Source organism: Cataglyphis hispanica, chromosome 5 (assembly GCF_021464435.1).
Source record: "Cataglyphis hispanica isolate Lineage 1 chromosome 5, ULB_Chis1_1.0, whole genome shotgun sequence".
Taxonomy (NCBI): Eukaryota; Metazoa; Arthropoda; class Insecta; order Hymenoptera; family Formicidae; genus Cataglyphis; species Cataglyphis hispanica.
The window spans coordinates 7,570,854-7,589,508 of NC_065958.1; the positions used below are offsets into that span (position 1 = coordinate 7,570,854).

General features: G+C 32.1%; 2 protein-coding genes across 2 annotated transcripts; one reads left to right on the forward strand and one right to left on the reverse strand.

Moving 5' to 3' along the window:
- Window positions 1–2,625: 2,625 nt before the first annotated feature.
- On the reverse strand, window positions 2,626–9,206 carry LOC126849969 (integrin beta-PS-like). The gene is made up of 15 exons (XM_050592463.1): window positions 9,030–9,206; window positions 7,822–8,029; window positions 7,234–7,462; window positions 6,988–7,087; window positions 6,706–6,876; window positions 6,501–6,599; window positions 6,276–6,440; window positions 5,881–6,039; window positions 5,674–5,805; window positions 5,172–5,474; window positions 4,473–4,694; window positions 3,914–4,030; window positions 3,621–3,813; window positions 3,073–3,212; window positions 2,626–2,995 (listed from the first exon to the last, which is right to left on the reverse strand). The coding sequence occupies exons 1-15, from the start codon at window positions 9,183–9,185 to the stop codon at window positions 2,924–2,926; spliced, it is 2,466 nt and encodes an 821-aa protein (XP_050448420.1). The 5' UTR covers window positions 9,186–9,206; the 3' UTR covers window positions 2,626–2,923.
- Window positions 9,207–9,302: 96 nt separating this feature from the next.
- Window positions 9,303–18,595, forward strand: LOC126849944 (tyrosine-protein phosphatase non-receptor type 23). Its single transcript, XM_050592398.1, has 16 exons — window positions 9,303–9,419; window positions 10,505–10,651; window positions 10,851–11,053; window positions 11,197–11,519; window positions 11,611–11,723; window positions 11,834–12,219; window positions 12,418–12,768; window positions 12,883–13,106; window positions 13,585–13,820; window positions 13,908–16,077; window positions 16,149–16,687; window positions 16,815–17,093; window positions 17,277–17,461; window positions 17,528–17,829; window positions 17,918–18,070; window positions 18,181–18,595. The coding sequence occupies exons 2-16, from the start codon at window positions 10,565–10,567 to the stop codon at window positions 18,306–18,308; spliced, it is 5,679 nt and encodes a 1,892-aa protein (XP_050448355.1). The 5' UTR covers window positions 9,303–9,419; window positions 10,505–10,564; the 3' UTR covers window positions 18,309–18,595.
- Window positions 18,596–18,655: the final 60 nt, after the last annotated feature.

An 18,655-nucleotide genomic window follows, 5' to 3' on the forward strand; every position in this document is an offset into this window, starting at 1 on the left:
TTAAAAAAAAATCGTCCAATTGGTGAATTGGAACATATAAAATGAAGTCCGAAAATTGATATTTAATGCAATAATTATATCATTAATAATATAATTGTTCTGTTAGTATAATCGAGCAATATTCGGAAAAATATGTAACAATGTATGGAAAAATTGATGCCTACTTTTGGTTAACAGATTAAAATAATAATATTTGTATATAAGTAATTATTTATGTTTAAATCATCAAAACATGATATAATTTACGTGTGCTTAAAGATATTTTAATAACACGGAATAACACTTAACATTTAAAATTATAAAATTTTGATGATTTATGTTTCTAAAATTTCAAATATGAAGTTTAGATAAATAATAAAATTTTTTTAGATAATGTCAAGCAAATTTTAAATTTTGTTGTAGTTTCAAGTTTAATCAGTATAACTATATTACATACACACGCATTTTATAAAATATTTTATACAATCACAATTTTCTCTACATCTATTGCATTATTATATAAAAATAAAATAAAATAATTTTAATATTGCTAGTCTTTGAATACTACTTGAATATGTTTTTAAAGATATACATATATGATGGATTGTTCAAAAAGAAAATATACACATAGGCCACATGTCGTTGAGTCGGAAACCAATTAGGAAGGGAGTCGATGGTCGTTTTGAAGAAGCGCGTCGCCTTGTAATCGACTACTAATTCATCAACGCGATCCATTTACGAGTGTAAGTCGCCCAAATGATCCTGCAGCTACGCCACACAGGTAATAGGCGTGGCTCCGGCATTTTGAACGTTACATATCTTGGTTTTACGAGGCGTTAAAGGCACTGTGACTGATAGCGGAGCCAATTAACAAGCTTTCATAAATCAAACAGAGACGTTTGACAAATTTTGATTTTGATTTTTTGTTTATCTATTGCTACGATTAGAGAATTTTATAAAAGACATTTGTTCACAATGTATATTTGTTTCCAAAACTCAATGTGATTTCCTCAATAACGTGAAAATAATGCTCTCTTAATTTTTTGAACATTAGATTTATCTCATTTAATAATATTTCTTTGTTTATTTTTTGTCATTCGGTATCTAGTATGTAATTCTTAATCTATTATTACTCTACTTCTTTCTATTATAAAAAATATTTTTGCCATTATAATTATTGCTAGAATTATGTTATTAAAATTTACTGTTACTAAAATTTTTGTTCTTATATTTTTCAGTATTTTTTACCGCTTTTAATATCGTTTTTTTATTCCGTTTAAACTTCCTTTTTTACTTAAATACATATAATATTATTTTTATTTTTTTATTTCTATATGAATCTTGAGGATGGTTACTTCATATTTTTACTAATTTTTCTATTTAATATATTTTTTTATTTCTATATCTACGTATTTAAAATTTACTACGAAATTTTTTCTTACGATAAATTTTTTCAACCATCGTCAATTAATCGAATCAGGAAGACATATCGAAGGTAGATGGTGCCTTAAGTTTTCGGTGGGAAATATAGTGCGATTCGCCCCGGGGTTTTGTGGCGGGAGCCGAGTATGGTGACGAATTTACGAGCTCCTTACGAGCAAACGCTTGTCTTCCTCGTGAACGCGTAGAAGGCAATAAAGTACGAGGTCAAAGGATACTCAAAACAACTGAGACAGAGGGCTTCTATCTCAGTTTTCGAGGAAACCAAGATCAAATTTAAAATTGATTTACGAGTGATCGGCATATCAACGAGTTCCGTCTTTCTTTCAATTAATTTGTCGTTAGTTTTATTTACAGAGCAACAACAATGTATTGCTGATAAAATTGAGAAACTGATAAAATATACTGGCAATAGATATCATTACATTTATTGGCAATGATTAATTAATTTAAAATTCTTTGAACGATAATTAAAATTTACTGAAAAACACTGACAGGTTTAGAGCTTTTTAAGTAAGATAACAAGATTTCTGCATAAAGAATATGAATGAAAGTATGTAATAAAACTCCTGTTACTTAAAGAAAATAGCTTTTCTTCAATATTTGCTATAGTTTGCTATAATTTGATGTTATACAAAGCTAAAATTAAAATAAAACAAAAATTGTTTACATTTATAAAACAGTTTGGAGAGCTTTCAATGATAATATTCGTTCGCTTATTAAGAAATCAAAATTTTAAGTCAGTGGAAATGGCTTTATACGGTAAAGGAACGAAATAATAAAACGTGTCTCATCAAGAAACCTACGCAACTAGATTTCGCAATAAATAGGAAGAAACAGGAAGTATTCGAACAGTTATGTTATTACGAGTTTGATAAGCGGGAGAAGGATGCAAGAGGAAGAAGAGAGAGAAACAGCTACAAAAAGTTTTACTTGTTTTTGCGAGCGAGATTCTTGCTGGTCTCGATTGGTCGACTCATTATGCCGCAATTAAAGGATGTGGTACCCATTGCGGCTTGGTCGACTCGTTCACGTGGCGTGGCGCTAGTCATCGGATCCGATACATTGGACGATTAGCGTTAAAATCCCCTTTTTACATATATTTATAAAAAATATTTCTATTTGTACAAAAAAATCTAAAAACATTTTTTATTTATATAATACAAAATATTATAATTTGTATTAATTTTGTTTATTAGACGTGCATGCGCAATTTGTGCTGTACAAATTTTATTTTTTAATCCGAACAATTTATGTACTAATTATTATTTTGTGTGCCATATTTTTAGTTTATTATTGAAATCTAAAATAATAAATTAAGTAACTTACAAAATATGCTTTCTTTTAATGTCTCTAATAATATAATTAGATTATATTAATAAGAAATGTACGCTATATTTTAAAATTTTCAAAATGTTATGAAATTCTAATGCATGACAAATAGAATTGAAAGATTTTAATAGAAATAGCTAATATCACAATGAGAGTCTTAAATTATTATAAATTAAAAATCTCTAGCGTTAAACGTCGGATTGCTGAAAGTCGATGTCGCTTGTTTATAGAGAGGATTCTCGCCCTGAAACATTCCGACATATTGGCGTTCTGGCAATCTTATAGTCATGCAATCGGAAATAATGGTGAATAGCGACTCACCCTGTCCCATTTGGCGAGAGCGCGCTCCTTCTCGAACTTTGCGTATTCTCTCTTATCGTGGATCATCGTGATAATCTTCCAAATGAGGAGAATCAGGAAACCGATAATGACGGTACTTATGACGACGCCCAGCGCAACACCTACGGGAGAAAGTGTAAATTCTAATTTATTTTGTATACCAAATACCATTTGTAAAATAGAATTGATATGCGTAGTTAGGTAAATAGAATAACGTTGAAGAAAAATAATATAAAAATTATTATATAATTTGTCAAAAGTACATATGTTATACGCAAGAGTAATCTCACATTAATCATTTAATTACGTTATGTATTATTTGATTATTAATTTCATAATTTCCTCTCTCTCATACATTTTGCATTTAATATTATTCATAGTATTTATACGTAAAACAAATTTTTGAATTTATATATACCCATTATTTGAAAGAACATAATGAGATGTAAATTAGATATGAGATATTAGATATTTCGTAGCACATGGCGTGATAAAGCATCATTCATATGATATAATAAAAGACAAATTACCGAAGACATTAATAGGTGCCGGACAAGTTCTCTCTTTCTGAGCTCGAATCTTGAAGATTTTAATGTCCCCACCAGTACCGTCTCTATGATACTGGTATTTGAAGACAAACGTGCAGCCTGCATCACCGGGTGTTCGGCATATGCGGGCACCGGTTTCTTCGTCCTTCACAGGCTCTTCCTCGACAACGTCGACCTATGGAATAATAAACGTTCATTTACGTTGCATTGCAAATTATTAACCGCCCGCGCGCAGCTTGCATAGATATTATCTCAAAGAAAGTGAAACTACTAACAATGTCAATTTCGTGCATACACAAGTCACATCTCCCATCCTTCGCGAGCGGTCCTGTATTATACGCTACGCACTCTACGCAATCCTTCAGCTCCTCGCATCTTTGTCCCGGACATGTCTAAAATATATTTTAGATTATTATTTCGCAAGAAGAGACATTTATGATTAAGAAATTGTGATTGATGTATGTGTGCAATTTATTCCGAAATAATATTTTTGAAATATCTTTTTGGCAAAAAGTCAATTAATTATGTAAATCAATGTAAATAATAATAATCAATAATTTTAATATTTAGTATCGAAATATGTATAACATTACGGTTGATTATTCTTAATCAGAAATTTATTGGCAGATTTTAATCACACATATGCGCCTGCGCATATTACAACATATTATGCACCTAGTAATCTTATACGCCCGTATGTGAATAATTAATTAGAATAAAATTTTAATTAAAACATCACTTCTATGCTTGTTTTCCTTTAATTTTTTTTCTTCTGTAAATCGCTCGTCGATTTGTTTCGATATTCTTTCCTCAAGGCACATGCAAATTGCTTACAGGGCACTCCTCGCAGTATTGTCCGGAATATCGGATATTGTCCCGTTCCTGGCAATGGCAACTACCACAGATGCAGTCTCCGCGGCCGCTGCAAATCTCGACGTTCTCGCCCGACGGTGGGATGCATGTGCTATTGGTCTCCTTGCAGTCGCACGTCTCGCCACCCCAGCCCGGTAGACAATTGCAGGTACCGCATTCGCACTTGCCGCGTCCGCCGCAGACCTTAAACAGACAAAGAAGAGATGAAAACGGTGAGCATATAATGGTCATAGGTACAAAGGTGTGTAATTTGTCCTTTACCGCTCTTATAAATGCCACTATCGCTCGAAGAGAGGATTATCGTATAAATTCCGTGTGAATTTGCTAAAAGTGATTTTCAAGAGAATAAGTTACGGTAATAGATCATCTCTTCTGTCTTGTTTATAATTCTTTATTATCATATCATATACACATCTCTATAGTTTGCACTAAATGCTTATACAGGTATATATTTTTCAGTTAAAAATTGAATTGTTGAATTTAAAGTGTTTAATTTAATTTTTTCAACAATTTTTATAATGTCGCAATTTTTGTAATATTCAATATAAAATAAAATAATATTAATTAGTCCATACGAAAAATAATATAATACCGAATGATTTTTATCTTTGTTATATTATGAAAATTATTTTATTCTTTTTAATCTCAAAAGAATCGTACCTGGCCACCGCTTCGTTTGCACGAAAAATTATCGCACTCGCAATATTTCCCATAAAACACCTCATGCGGATTGTTCGGTCGTTTATCGCAGTCGCAGACGCCGCATTTACATGTACCGTGTCCGCTACAAATCTCCGCGGTTTGGTTGTCGGGTTTGCAATCAGCCATCGAGATCGAGTCGCCAGCACCGACCTCGTTTCCCTCGCACTCGCATTGCTTTCCGTAAAAACCGGGATTACAGGAACACACGCCGCACACTGATTTGCCGTTATTCTTACATTCCGCAGCGTTCAATCGATATCCCTATTTCCCGGTTTATAAAACGATTAGTATTATGCAAATTATGATTAATTATATCAGTGCATATATATTGTGTATTTTTGAACATTACATATTAAATTAAATCGTGTGTATCAGCTAACAGATAGGTTTTTCTTTACTTTTATTTTTTAATTGAGAATTTTTTTTATATTAATTTTTTATGTTATAATATATGTATTACCGGATGCCCAGGTTTCTCACAAGGACAATCGCATATGATTTCTATATCGATAGTCAAACTCTCATTCAAGCCTCTGGGTTTAATCTCCACAGTTTGCTGCCAATCTTTCGGATCTTTGGGGCATTCAACAACCTGACAGTTGAATCAATAATTTAAGTGCTTGCTTGATTAACCAAGATATTCACGCGTTAGCTAATTCATATATACCTTGATCACAACTTCAAACTCAATAACATTGCCTACGCGAAGTCCTTCGCATTCTTGACGTTCTAGCAATTCTCCCGTTTTGTTTAAACATCGGGAGAAATATTTAATATTGATTATCTTCGGTGCTGTGTCGATTATTGTCACTGAGTCTACTAGTTTCTGCAAATTATTAATGTATTAAATTATTATTGATTTTTTTCAGCCACCATATAAATATAAAATGCGTAAATGTTCTGAAAAAAGTAAACTCAAGTTATTAATGAATTTTCTATTAGTTTTTCTGGATTATTACATGAATTGAAATAATCGCGTAGAATTATATATACTTAAATTAATAATTATATAAAAAAATATATACACATTTTTATTATTTTTAGGAAATATATTAAGATCACCTCGTATTCATTGCTCACTAAGGCCACGACGTTCTGTGATTCGTTTTCCAAAGTGCCTGTTGAAGAACCACTGATACTTTTACTCAATCGCTGATAAGTCGCATTTTTGTGATCAGGAACCGCAAAGATAATGTTCATGTTATGTTCGCGCGCTTTTCTATTGAGCTAAAGGGGCAAACATATTATATCAAATTATTTAAGTTTATACTTTTATATTTTGTTCACCTGAGAAATTGACGGATAATCCTGTAGAAGGGAATGGCTATAGAATCCTTTCTCATCCAAATGGCACATGCAATCGTTGGGCTCTATTATTCCTGCAAGCTGATCGTAATATTTTTTTTTTTTTTTTAAGTTGCAATGCTCAATTTATTTCGATACATTATCGTTCGAGGTCGCCGAGGATTTTGCATGATTCACAACCACGTACTTTACCGTCTCCGGCGACGTGGAAGACCGCATCGGTCGAGAACACGATAAGATGACGCGCTTTTGGGCGCCAGCCGATTTCCTTGGTACACACGATAACCTGCATCATCGCATCGAACCCACCTTCAGGACCGTCCAAATTACCTGACACTGGTGCCGCCTGTACCTGATCCTAATTTGTTAAATGATTGTATTTGAGATAGAATATTTGAAAAAATTACCTATTAGAATTTTCTTTCAATTCTTTTTCACTATCTGTCAAATATAATTTCATTATAATTACCTTAAAAAGAGATACGTTTTCCGTAAGAGACATCTGGTTTTTGTAGTTATAAGGCGGTGCGCATAATTTTCCAGTTTTCAAAATACAGGGAGATATCAATCTAATGTAAAAATTTAATAAAAGATTATAAATACATCTTTTGTGATACAATTTTGCATCGTTACAATAAAAATTTCAATTTGTAATTATTTTGTTTATTTTATTGATCGAAATATCATAATGATACGTAATAAATGATATAATTACTTGTCAGGTTGCGTATTGGTCATCGGTAAAACGACCTTGTCTATAAAACTGCCAAAGCCGATACGAAAATTCGACGTGAGCTTTTGCATAGCTTTAGCCAACTGCAGGCCGAGTTTCGACAATTTATCTCTGTACGGTTCCATAGACGCGGATAGATCCATAAGATAATATAGATCCACAGGATAATCCTCTGCTTGACTATATTTCAGAATCACGCGATAATCCTCTCCTATTAATAATTTATATAATATTTTTATAGAATATAATTTTTAGTGTTCTTATAGAATTTTGAATAAACTATGATTATAATGATTGCAAAATAGATTGAATATTAAATATTATAAAAAAAATATACATACACAAATGCACAATTCTATAATATAGTAATTATCTAATTATATTTTATTATGAATATATATTGTATATTTATGAATACCTTACATTCTGTAATAATAATCAATATTGTTATCGTTTTAAAAGAATTTTTTTTCTGCTTATAATATTAGAATACTATCATGTTTTGCAGATGCATGTTTTAGAGATAAAACGCATAAAAGATAAAACCACCGTGCGAAATTTTTCTCTCACCTTGCCTGAGACGCAAGCGTATCTTCTGGGGTTGAACTTGGATAGGATCTTTACCCTTGATCGAAGACAATGGCCAATTCTCGAGGATGTCCATCGTATTTTCGTGATGTATTACGTCTGATAGTGGACACCAGAAATGGCCTTCTCTCAAAAACGTCTGTTTAGATACACAACGCAGCAAAGGACTGCTTGCATTCTGTCCAGATACCTTGCAAAGTCACAAACACCAAATTAATTTTATTGACATTACAAATGTTGTACAAAATAGAATTTATCGATGATTTTTCTAAATGATTTGAATTTAATAATTCTTTTTTGACATTTTACATATAAAGAAATTTTATTTGATCTATGATAATTCTGTTTACCGGATGATTACGATTAACATATTTCCGGCGTAGAAAACTAGTAAGTCCTTCACAGAGAAAATAAAAGATGTTGAAAAAATCTCTATAATGAAATTTTGTTTTAAATTAAAACTTTTAAGTTTAAATATATAATTTATATAAACTTTTAAGTTTAAATATAATATTTTAAAGTTGTAAATAATTGTTGATATTATTTTGACAGATAATTTTTTAAAGATAAATCTTTTTTGCCGAAGTTTCATACACTTCAATTTTAATGCTGTGTAAGTAGTATGACTCCGAAAACTGTAAACTTCGATCAATTAATAATCAATAATTAATGCCACATAAACTTTATTTTATAGATTTTGATCAAATTATTCTCTTTCATCAAATCAAATAAGCTTTAATGTTTTTTATATTTTTTATTATAATATGTACGAATGTGTCTCGTAAACTAATTACATTTTTATTCTATATAAAATGTAATAAATCACAATAAAATTATATTATAACACATATTTCACCGATAAATTTTGTTTTTCTTTTATAAAAAGCCTTGGATTTGTATAGACATTACTTATATTTTAGAAATGACATTTCTTCTCTGGATACTATTTAGCCGTCAAAAGACTGCTAAAAAAACATTCTCATGCTAAGTATTTGCGAGTACGAAATAGTCACGCGGTGCGATCGCGTGAGTTCATTCATGAATCATCAGTTAATGAATGACAGTTCCGAGAGAAGGATTGTCGCGCAGGTGTCCGATGTTTCTTCTCGTGGTCACGTATAACCGTCACTTCATCTCTAGCGAAGTCTACTTCTTTTTTAACGGCGTTTATAATCATAAATATTCATTACCATCGTGGAACACCACACGCATCGCGGCATTTGTAAGCAGCTCGCGCAGGTCTGTTGAGACTCGCAGAAGTTTTCCCGGTCCCGATGCTGCGAGGATGAGAATACGAAGAGTCGCGTCATCAGGAAAAGAAAGACGGCCGTCGTCCACTGTGTCATTATTTCGCCGTTAACGTCGATGTATGGCGAAAGTGAAGTGCGGACGACGAGACGAGAGTCGCGGCACCAACGCCCGCGATCCACGAAAGGATACTGCGGTATCCCGCGGAAATGACTCCGTGATAAAACATGCTGTGATCATAATGCGTCATTAGGAAATCACGTTCGTTCGTTTTCTCCTTCTCGGTGACAATATTTCTGCGATCGGTTCCGCCGAAGCACGAGATTTATCGTGTACGTTGAAAATTTAATTAATATGCACTCATCCTCTTATTGAGTTGATAGCTTAGACGTTAAAAAATGAATGAATAATTTTTAAACCTGTAAAATGTTTTGTTCGAGTTCTATGAAGATAAAGAAAAAAGATAGGAAAATCTTGTACAGATAGAGTGCTTAGGAATTATTACTTATGGATTGAATAATTATTATTATATGATTATATTTTTATTATATTTTATCGAACTTTTTGTTTATATACTATATATGTTTCAATTTGAGACAGTTAAGTATATTTTAGCAATATTGAAAAATTATTTATATTTTTACATATATATTTTCATTTGCATATCGATCAAATGTTGATTAAAACAACATACAATATTGATATATCTTTCAAGCTTTAATATTATGAATGAAATTGATATGGCTAATATACGTATATTTCTAAAATTTTACAGAAGTACAATCTACTGCCATCTAGCATGTCAGCAAAGCATTTTAATGTGAAAGTTTGTTAATTTTCCGACAGATGGCATATGGTGAATAAAAAATTGGGCAGTGTTTTCAACAATCTAGGAACATAAGAATATCATATTGCTTTATTTTCATTTTCGTTTTTCGGAACTCCTCGTAAATATTTATTCACCATTTTATGAATATATTTGATAATAAATTACAAAATGTCAAAATTATGTATGCAACATAAAATGGATTTTAAATCCATAAATTCATATAGTTTTGTTTCTGCAGTCTTTTTATAAGAACAAAAATTTTGCACAACTTTGATGGTGACATTGATGTTATATGTTTTAACTTTTGTCGTAAATTATAAGAAAAATTATATTTATTTATCTTCGTATAATAATGAGATTTTTTATTACATTACTCTTCTTATTAGATTAGAATATCTATTTTCAAATATGTGTGTATGTGTCGATCTACTTCCCGTGACCGCTTTCATGAACAGAAATTGTCGCCACGTATCTCGATTGAGTACGCTCCTCAAGAAATCATAATCTTTCATCATATATATATCATGGTACGAGACACATAATGGTATATGTACTCGATTGAATCACCATTTTCGATGCGTTTGACAGATGACCGATTGTCAGTGTTTGACAAGTTTGACAAAGTAAGGACTGAATAATCAAGTCGATATGGAAGCAGTACCGAGATTGCCAATGATATGGTTCCAAGTAAAAGTCAGTCCAGAACCTACTACTTTTGGACCAAAACTCAAACAGGTACAAATCTCACAATTTTATATTCGGCTTTTTATATTTAATTAGTCAAGTCTTTACGCTACGCATCTAGCATTAATTATAAATCTGCCGTTTGTGCAAAAAGGCAAGGTATTACAAATAAAAAATTGCAATTACGATGTTTCTAGCAACTTGCCTATAGCTTTGCTAATTTTGTATTGTTTTATTCTTTTTTTTTTAGTATATACGAGATTTTTATAATGAGGATCCTGAGTCATATAATAATGAGATACATCAATTGGAAAGCTTACGCTCGATGGCGGTTAGGCCGCCCGTCGATATGGCCGGTTGTGTGCTGCTGAAGAAGTACTATAGCCAGTTGCATTTTCTTCAGAGTAGGTTTCCCATGAACAAGGATGGCCCTGCTGCAGTTACATTTACATGGTATGGAATTAAATTTTTCTTGTGTTAGAATATTTTAGTTATGTGTAATTGTATAACAAAGGTGTTTAACATTTAATTTAATTATATACATGGATTTGTATAATTATAATTTTGCCAATGTAAATTGTGTGATATTTTCTTAGGAGGGACACTTATGCGAATATGGTATGTTCATTGGCTAATATTCGTTTTGAAATGATGTCCATTTTATACAACATTGGCGCAATACATAGCCAATTGGGTGCACGCACAGAAAGAAACAGTGGAGATGGAATGAAGATGGCATGCAGTCATTTCCAATGTGCAGCATGGGCTTTTGAACACTTGAAGACTAGTTATGCCCAAACATTTGGCATGGATCTAGCGCCAGAATTAATGACTTTTATGTATCAGCTTTGCTTAGCACAAGCTCAAGAATGCATATTGCAAAAAAGTATGTTGGATAATCGTAAACCAACAATTGTAGGTATGTATTGTCAATTATATTAATCAATTTTAATAGTAATTGTTTAGTTTTTCTGTCATTGTATAAGATATAATTACTTTGTATTATGCAGCAAAAGTTGCAAAGCAAATAGTAGATTATTTTACTATGGCGCTAAACACATTGGAGCAAGGTGGAAGTGAAGATGGAACTGTATCTGATACAGTGGGTACCAAAATTTATAAAGTAAGTGAGATTTATAATTTTTATATTCATTATTTTATATACAAATTTATAAACACAAAAATAATTGTAGATTAATAAAATTAATAACTTATTATCATAAATTTTTGCAGAGCTGGAAACGTTATGTCAAATTTAAAAAAGCGTATCACTCTGCTATTACATATCTTTATCAAGGCCTCACAGCTGAGGAACAAAGGAAAATGGGAGAACGAGTAGCTTTTTATAATGCGGCATTAACATCCCTTAATGAAGCACATGCAATTTATGATTTTGCAAATATTAAAGAAGAAAAAGCTGCGGTAGAAGAAGCACTCACATTTACAAATGATGTAATAGAAGGCAAAAGAAAAGCTGCTAAAAATGAAAACGAGTTTATCTATCATGAGGAAGTGCCAGAAAAAGAAAACCTTCCTACAGTGAAAGGTGCTTCTTTAGTTAAAGGAATATCATTTAATGTAAGTGATCCTGAAATATCAGGACAAGATATATTTGCAAGGTAATTATACATTATATTTTATACATTATTTTAGAGTTCTTGTTTTATACAACATATGGTTTGATTTTTTATTTTATTAAGATAAAAATATAAATAAAATACTTTTTTTTTCTTTATTTTTATTGTGATTCAATATATTATTATAAATTAATCTCTTAATATGTGAATTAATATAACACTTATGTATTGTTTTTATAGATTAGTTCCTATGAAAGTGCACGAAGCTAGTTCTCTTTATTCAGAGGAAAAAGCCAAAATATTACGATATATTGGATCAAAAATCGAGGAAAAGGATCAATATCTTAACACTTATCTTACATCCTTGAAATTGGAACATATGAATTTATGGGATCTTGATAGCACGCAAACTTCAGAATGGGAATGCTTACCTCTTCCAGAAGAATTAGTCGAACGATGTGCTGCGCTTAATGCAAAACAGCATGTCATTGAGGATTTAGTAGATATAATGGGAAAATTATCTGAAACAAGCCAAGATGTTGAAAGTGTATTAAAGGAAATATCGAAACTTTTATTGGATGAGGAACAGAAGTATGAAATTAATCATCTCTTTCAATTTTATTAAAAACAATTGATGTTTCTCTTTCTTTCATTTACATAACAATAATCACAAAATGTTACTAATGAATTTATAATCTTTCATAGAGAAAAGCAATACCAAGATGCAGTAGGCAAAAGACCACCATCGATAGTAGCAACAGATTTGACTAGAGAAGCTAAGAAATATGAAGAAGCACATAACAAGGCTTCAGAGAGTAATCAAGCTCTGCACAAAGCAATAACAATGCATGTAAAGAACTTAAAAATTCTAGCTCAACCATTGGCTGATTTAATGGCGCAAATTCCTTCACCAAGTATATACCTTTCAGGTAGCTTTATAATGTAGAATTTACATTGATTTTTTATATGTTTAATATATTGTATAAAATAATTATAATAGTTTATATTATAACTTATTGAAATTATATTTATAATACACACACATTATATATATATATATATATATATATATATATATATATATATATATATATATCTTGATAACGAATTCACTTTGGCATACATTCATCCGAAGTGTGATGATAGATTGGGCCAAAGTGGTGCACCGCTGTAACAGCTGAATGCTCACGCACACTATCAGACGCGCAGCTCACCATCGTGCGCTTGACTAAAGATCAGCGATGATTGGCCAGACTTTACTCAATAGTAACATCTTTCTGAAGCGTTATATACAAAAATGGTACAGGACTTTTCGATTCAGTTTGGCCCAATCTATCTTCACACTTCGGATGTGTTAAAAGTTTCGGGACACCCTGTATATATATAATCTTATTATGTTTTATACAGATCAAAGTTCTGAAAAATCACAAAATGCGAAGGAAATAGAAAAAATGCATACTAAAGAACTGAAACGTATATTAAATAAAGTAGATGAAATGCGGATGCAGAGACTTGAATTACATAGCAAATTACGAGACCAAATCGCTCAAGACGATTTAACACGCCTATTAGTCACAGCTACTTCTGAATCTGCTCCTTTGGATCGTATATTTGCACCTCAGCTTAGCAAGCATCAGAGTTTGGTTAGTAAAAAAATTTTATGCAAAATATTTTGTATCTTTTAGTATGTAACAAATTAAATAAAACACCAATTTAATATTGAATTGCAGGTAAATTTAATAGAACAGAATCTTGCTGCACAAGATAATATATTAGCAGCATTAACAGATGTATATGCACAAACTGCTAACATAAGAAAGAATGTCGAGGAGACATTAAAACGTAGAGAAATGATGATATCCTCCTTGATAAATTCTTATGATGCATATGAGGACTTACTAGCAAAATCGAGTAAGGGCTTAGAATTCTACAGAAAATTAGAAATAAATGTTACAAAATTATTGCAACGAGTTAAAAGTACATGCAAGGTACAAGAGGAAGAACGGGAACAAATACTTGCACAGGATAGCAAAAATACATATGAGAAGACTGATGCGACAATGCCGTCATCCTATGATCAAGGACGTATTCGATCTAATAATGGCCTCAAGTTAAAAGATTATTTGAACAGCAGAACGGAAGGCAGTACTGGTTATCAAAATCCGTATTACAACTTATATAAAGGACATACTGCAACATTGCAAATGGATTCAGTGCCAAAATCATTGGTAACTGATACAGGAAACAAGAATGTAATTCAATCTCCAAATACAATACCTGTATCGGAGATTCCGTCTTCATCTACGAGATCGTCGCAACCCTACTATCCTACAACATACACCGATTATGGAATAAGTTCTTCCTCGTATCCATACAGTGCTCAAACTTATTATGAAAATCCGATTGCTCTAAATCAGAGCTCTTTGCCGACCACTAATACAAATGCTACAGGTGTTTATCAACAACCAGGTTTATCTGCAACTGCTACAGATGTATCTAATTCAAGCATTCAATATCCTGCAAATTCCTATCAACCGAATGGACAAACACTATCTGCATCTATCACACAAGAGAAATTCCGCGGTGTCGCACATAACAGTTACAATGTTTCCAATATTTTGCGATACCACGCTTATCAATCTCCAGCGGATTATAATAGTTATAACGTTGCAACGCCGTATGTTCCTAATCAAGAAAAATCTGCGATTAAAAGCGGAATAACCAAGGTATCCTCACAAGTTCAATCAGTCTCTACAAAAGTACCTGTTTCTACAATAGATACGGCTGTAAACAGTACCATGTCGACAGATGATCAGTGGCAAGTTTCTTATAGCGTTGCGCAACAACCTCAGCAATATGATAATCAACAGAAGACAACTTTAAGCCAAGATGTATCTCATGGTGGTCAAAACATAGCAGTCAGATCTCAGCAGACATTGTCGTCGAAGGATAATACGCTCGCACAAAACTATTCGCTCCCTCAAACCGGCCATGCTGAAATGACATATTTGCAAAATTATCAGAATACTACATATTATAATCCAGCAGAGCTACAAACTCAGCGAGTCCCATACACTCATAGCACGTACGACACAACTGTCGTTCCTCCGACACAATATGTGCAATCGCAGCTACCAAATACGAACAATCATCAATCTATACACTCCGTAACATCGACGAGCGAAAATTCGGTGTCGTATCCTTTGAATTTACATAACATTAATTCTGTTCAATATTCGCAACAGACGAATATGGAACAGAGTAAACAGAATTATGCCGATAAAACATACGCTGCTTATGGTACGCAAATGAACGCTGGTGCTCAAAATTATCCGAGTACTTACCAAACTTATCAGCACGGCACTGCTGGTACGTCATATCAACAACAAAGTAGCATGTTATCCGGAGACACATCTAATGCCTACGCTTATTTAAATAACTCAAGTAGCTCGGAGATAATACAGAGCCACGCGAAACCAACGACAGTGCAGAGTTACTCGCAGTCGTATCAATATCCGCAGCAAGTTCCTTATTCGGGATACGTACAATATCCAAATTATTCGCAAAATCAAAATTATAATTATATGCAAAACGCTCATGGAACAAACACAGTGGCATATGCATATAATGCTAATGAGGAAGGATACGCTTATGCATCTAATCTGCAAAGCACACAAACTTCTCAAGCATCTCAGGAGGCAACAGTTTCGATAACATCTTCCGATGTAACGGCTGGTAGCATTCATTATCAACAGCAAGAGACGAATGCGAGATACACAAACGCGGGCAATAATGCTGTAGTCAGTCAAACACAATCGTCGCAATACAAAACTTATCAGCCTCAAATGGAAAGCGACACATATTATAGCACGCCTTATGGTCTTCAAATGCAGGGTCAAAGTATGTTATATATTTTTCGCTAATATCGGAACATTATACGTGGTTATTTTACTTAATTCATTTTGTTTCAGTTAATACGATTACAAGACCAGAAAATTACACTAATTACAATCAAACATACATGCAAGCCGTTAATAATGGAACGAATACAACAACGAGCGCAAATCCAATGAAACTTATGACCAAATCCGAGGAAGAGAAATCAAATGTCGATCTTCTCGCCGATCTCGATATTACTATAAATCATGCACCACTTGTGCCGGAAGTACGGCCTCTTGCTACAACACAGAAAAAAGAAGAAATAATAACGGGCGATATTGCGGAAGATGTTAAGGCAGAAAAAAGCGAGCAAGAGAAACCCCATAATACTGAACAAGAAGCAACAGCTTCCTGCGAAGATAAAAGTGACCATGAGAACTTACAAATTGTATGGGATACATGGTACAATGACGTTCAACCGAAAAAAGATCCTTTAGGAGAACCGGCAGCATTACAAAAGTTCATCAATGATGTTGAAAAATATGAAAAGTTTGTAGATAGTTTACTCGTAAAAACTCTAAGCGGAGCTACAAACCTTGATATTAAATGGAAAGAAGTTCAAGACTATGAAGTAAATTTAAAATCTATTTATCAATATTTATATTAGTCATAGATCATCTATGTGAAGCAAAAATATATTTTCAGCAATATATATAAAAATATGTTCTAATATATATATATATTTTTTTTTTTTTTAGGAACGAGAAAATGGCAAACAATCAAGCACTGTAGCCTTAGCTCATTCGTCCGAAAATCGAGCGGTCGATTGTATTCCATACGATACAACACGGGTGCAAATATCATCCGCAGATGTTTCGTCTTACATAAATGCATCCCATATTATGGAAATTACGCAATGGATACCTACGGCATTTATTATAACTCAAGCACCTTTAATAAATAAATTGGATGTTTTTTGGATGATGATATGGGAACAAGAGAGTGAAGTTATTGCATGTTTAGCATCTGATGCTCAGGTTTGTATATGTGAATAATATATATATTTTTATAATACAAAATTATATATAAAAAAATAAAAGGGAGTAAAGAGATTAAAGAAAGAGTAAAGAAACTATATATATTTTTTCACTTAGACTATACAATATTTTTCGGATTATTTTTTTAGATTTATATATTTTAATAATACACAATTTTTTCAGTTGAATGGAGAATTATATTGGCCCATCAGTGAAGAAAACAACTTAGACATAGGAAACTTCACAATTTCATTAAAAAGAATAATTAATTATACAACCTATATTCAAAGAACTCTTTCTATACAACATAATAAAAAGAAATCTGAAAAAATCGTTGTACACATGCAGTTCCTTGTGTGGCCTTCTAAGTAAGTTTACTATAATTAAAATAAAAAGTATATATATAGTAAGATTAATATATTTTATTTTTTCAGTGGTTTTCCAAGTAGTCCTGGTGCTATACTTGCATTTGCAACCGATGTGATGACTGAGCAGGCATTAAGACGTTGCTCTCCTAAGCCTGTAATTGTACATTGTTTAGATGGCGGTTCCTTGAGTAGTTTGTTTTTAGTAGCTGCTACAACAGTATGTCACATACGAGCAGGTTGCGGAATTGTAGATGTACCACTGGTTTTTAAAGGCCTTGCAAAATGTCGCAAACAAGTTGTGAATAAAGAATCATTATTATTTGCATATAGATTGGTATTGTACCATGCTCAGGACATTTTAATGAAACGTGAGAAAAATAATTTCTTTAAGATATTCTTTCAGAAAATTGTTTAAACATTATAATCTACTAGCTCTTTTCTTTTTTTTTCTTTTAGGCGGCATTTTATCTTCTACTCGATCTACATTTGAAAATTTTGATAGTTTTAAAGGAAATAAGGAGAAAACATCAAGAAGATTACAGTGTCATCCCTCGGACGATTTCCTTCATAATCTTGCTGTAGGAATGCAACATTCTGATTTGGAACAAGGTATATATAATTAGGAAAAATATAAATCGATAATTTTAGGCAAGAAAATTGCTCCGAGTATTAATTGTTATTTAAACCTCTTAAAAAATGTCAAATTTATCATATTTTAGGAAAAACACAAGCTTTAACAAGCGATAACGCATCGAGTAAAAGTTCAACGTCATCGCAAGAAAAATCTAACGGCGGAATCATCGATCCTTTGAGCCAATTGGATCCTTTGTGGTCCATCAGAAGATAATTGTTAGAAAAATGCAAATTTCATTGTGCAACTTTAAACGGTTTAAACGATTATTTAAACGAAATAGCCATTCCTGTCTATGTTAAAACTGAGAAAAAATATCGAGCTAGAATTTTTAAAAGCTTGTATAAATAATGTTATAGAGGAATTATAAAAGGAGTAACAATATGCATCTAAATATTTAAATTAGCCTTAAAATAAAAGACATTTATTCAAGTATTTGCTAATCCTTAAGTTTTAACAGTTTTACAGTCTGTTAATCTATGGAATAAAAAATATAAAACATACCTCCTATATATATATATATATATATATATATATATATATATATATATATATATATATGA

What these genes read in the sequence shown, in the direction of transcription:
- LOC126849969 (XM_050592463.1), bottom strand. Translation starts at nt 9,185, where the DNA reads ATGACACAGTGGACGACGGCCGTCTTTCTTTTCCTGATGACGCGACTC. An exon ending in AGTTTGAAGTTGTGATCAAG is followed by an intron (nt 5,806 to 5,880) that starts GTATATATGAAT and finishes TTCAACTGTCAG; the next exon opens with GTTGTTGAATGCCCCAAAGA. An exon ending in GGCACCTATTAATGTCTTCG is followed by an intron (nt 3,213 to 3,620) that starts GTAATTTGTCTT and finishes TTTCTCCCGTAG; the next exon opens with GTGTTGCGCTGGGCGTCGTC.
- LOC126849944 (XM_050592398.1), top strand. Translation starts at nt 10,565, where the DNA reads ATGGAAGCAGTACCGAGATTGCCAATGATATGGTTCCAAGTAAAAGTC. An exon ending in TTAGCAAGCATCAGAGTTTG is followed by an intron (nt 13,821 to 13,907) that starts GTTAGTAAAAAA and finishes ATTGAATTGCAG; the next exon opens with GTAAATTTAATAGAACAGAA. An exon ending in TTCCTTGTGTGGCCTTCTAA is followed by an intron (nt 17,462 to 17,527) that starts GTAAGTTTACTA and finishes TTATTTTTTCAG; the next exon opens with TGGTTTTCCAAGTAGTCCTG.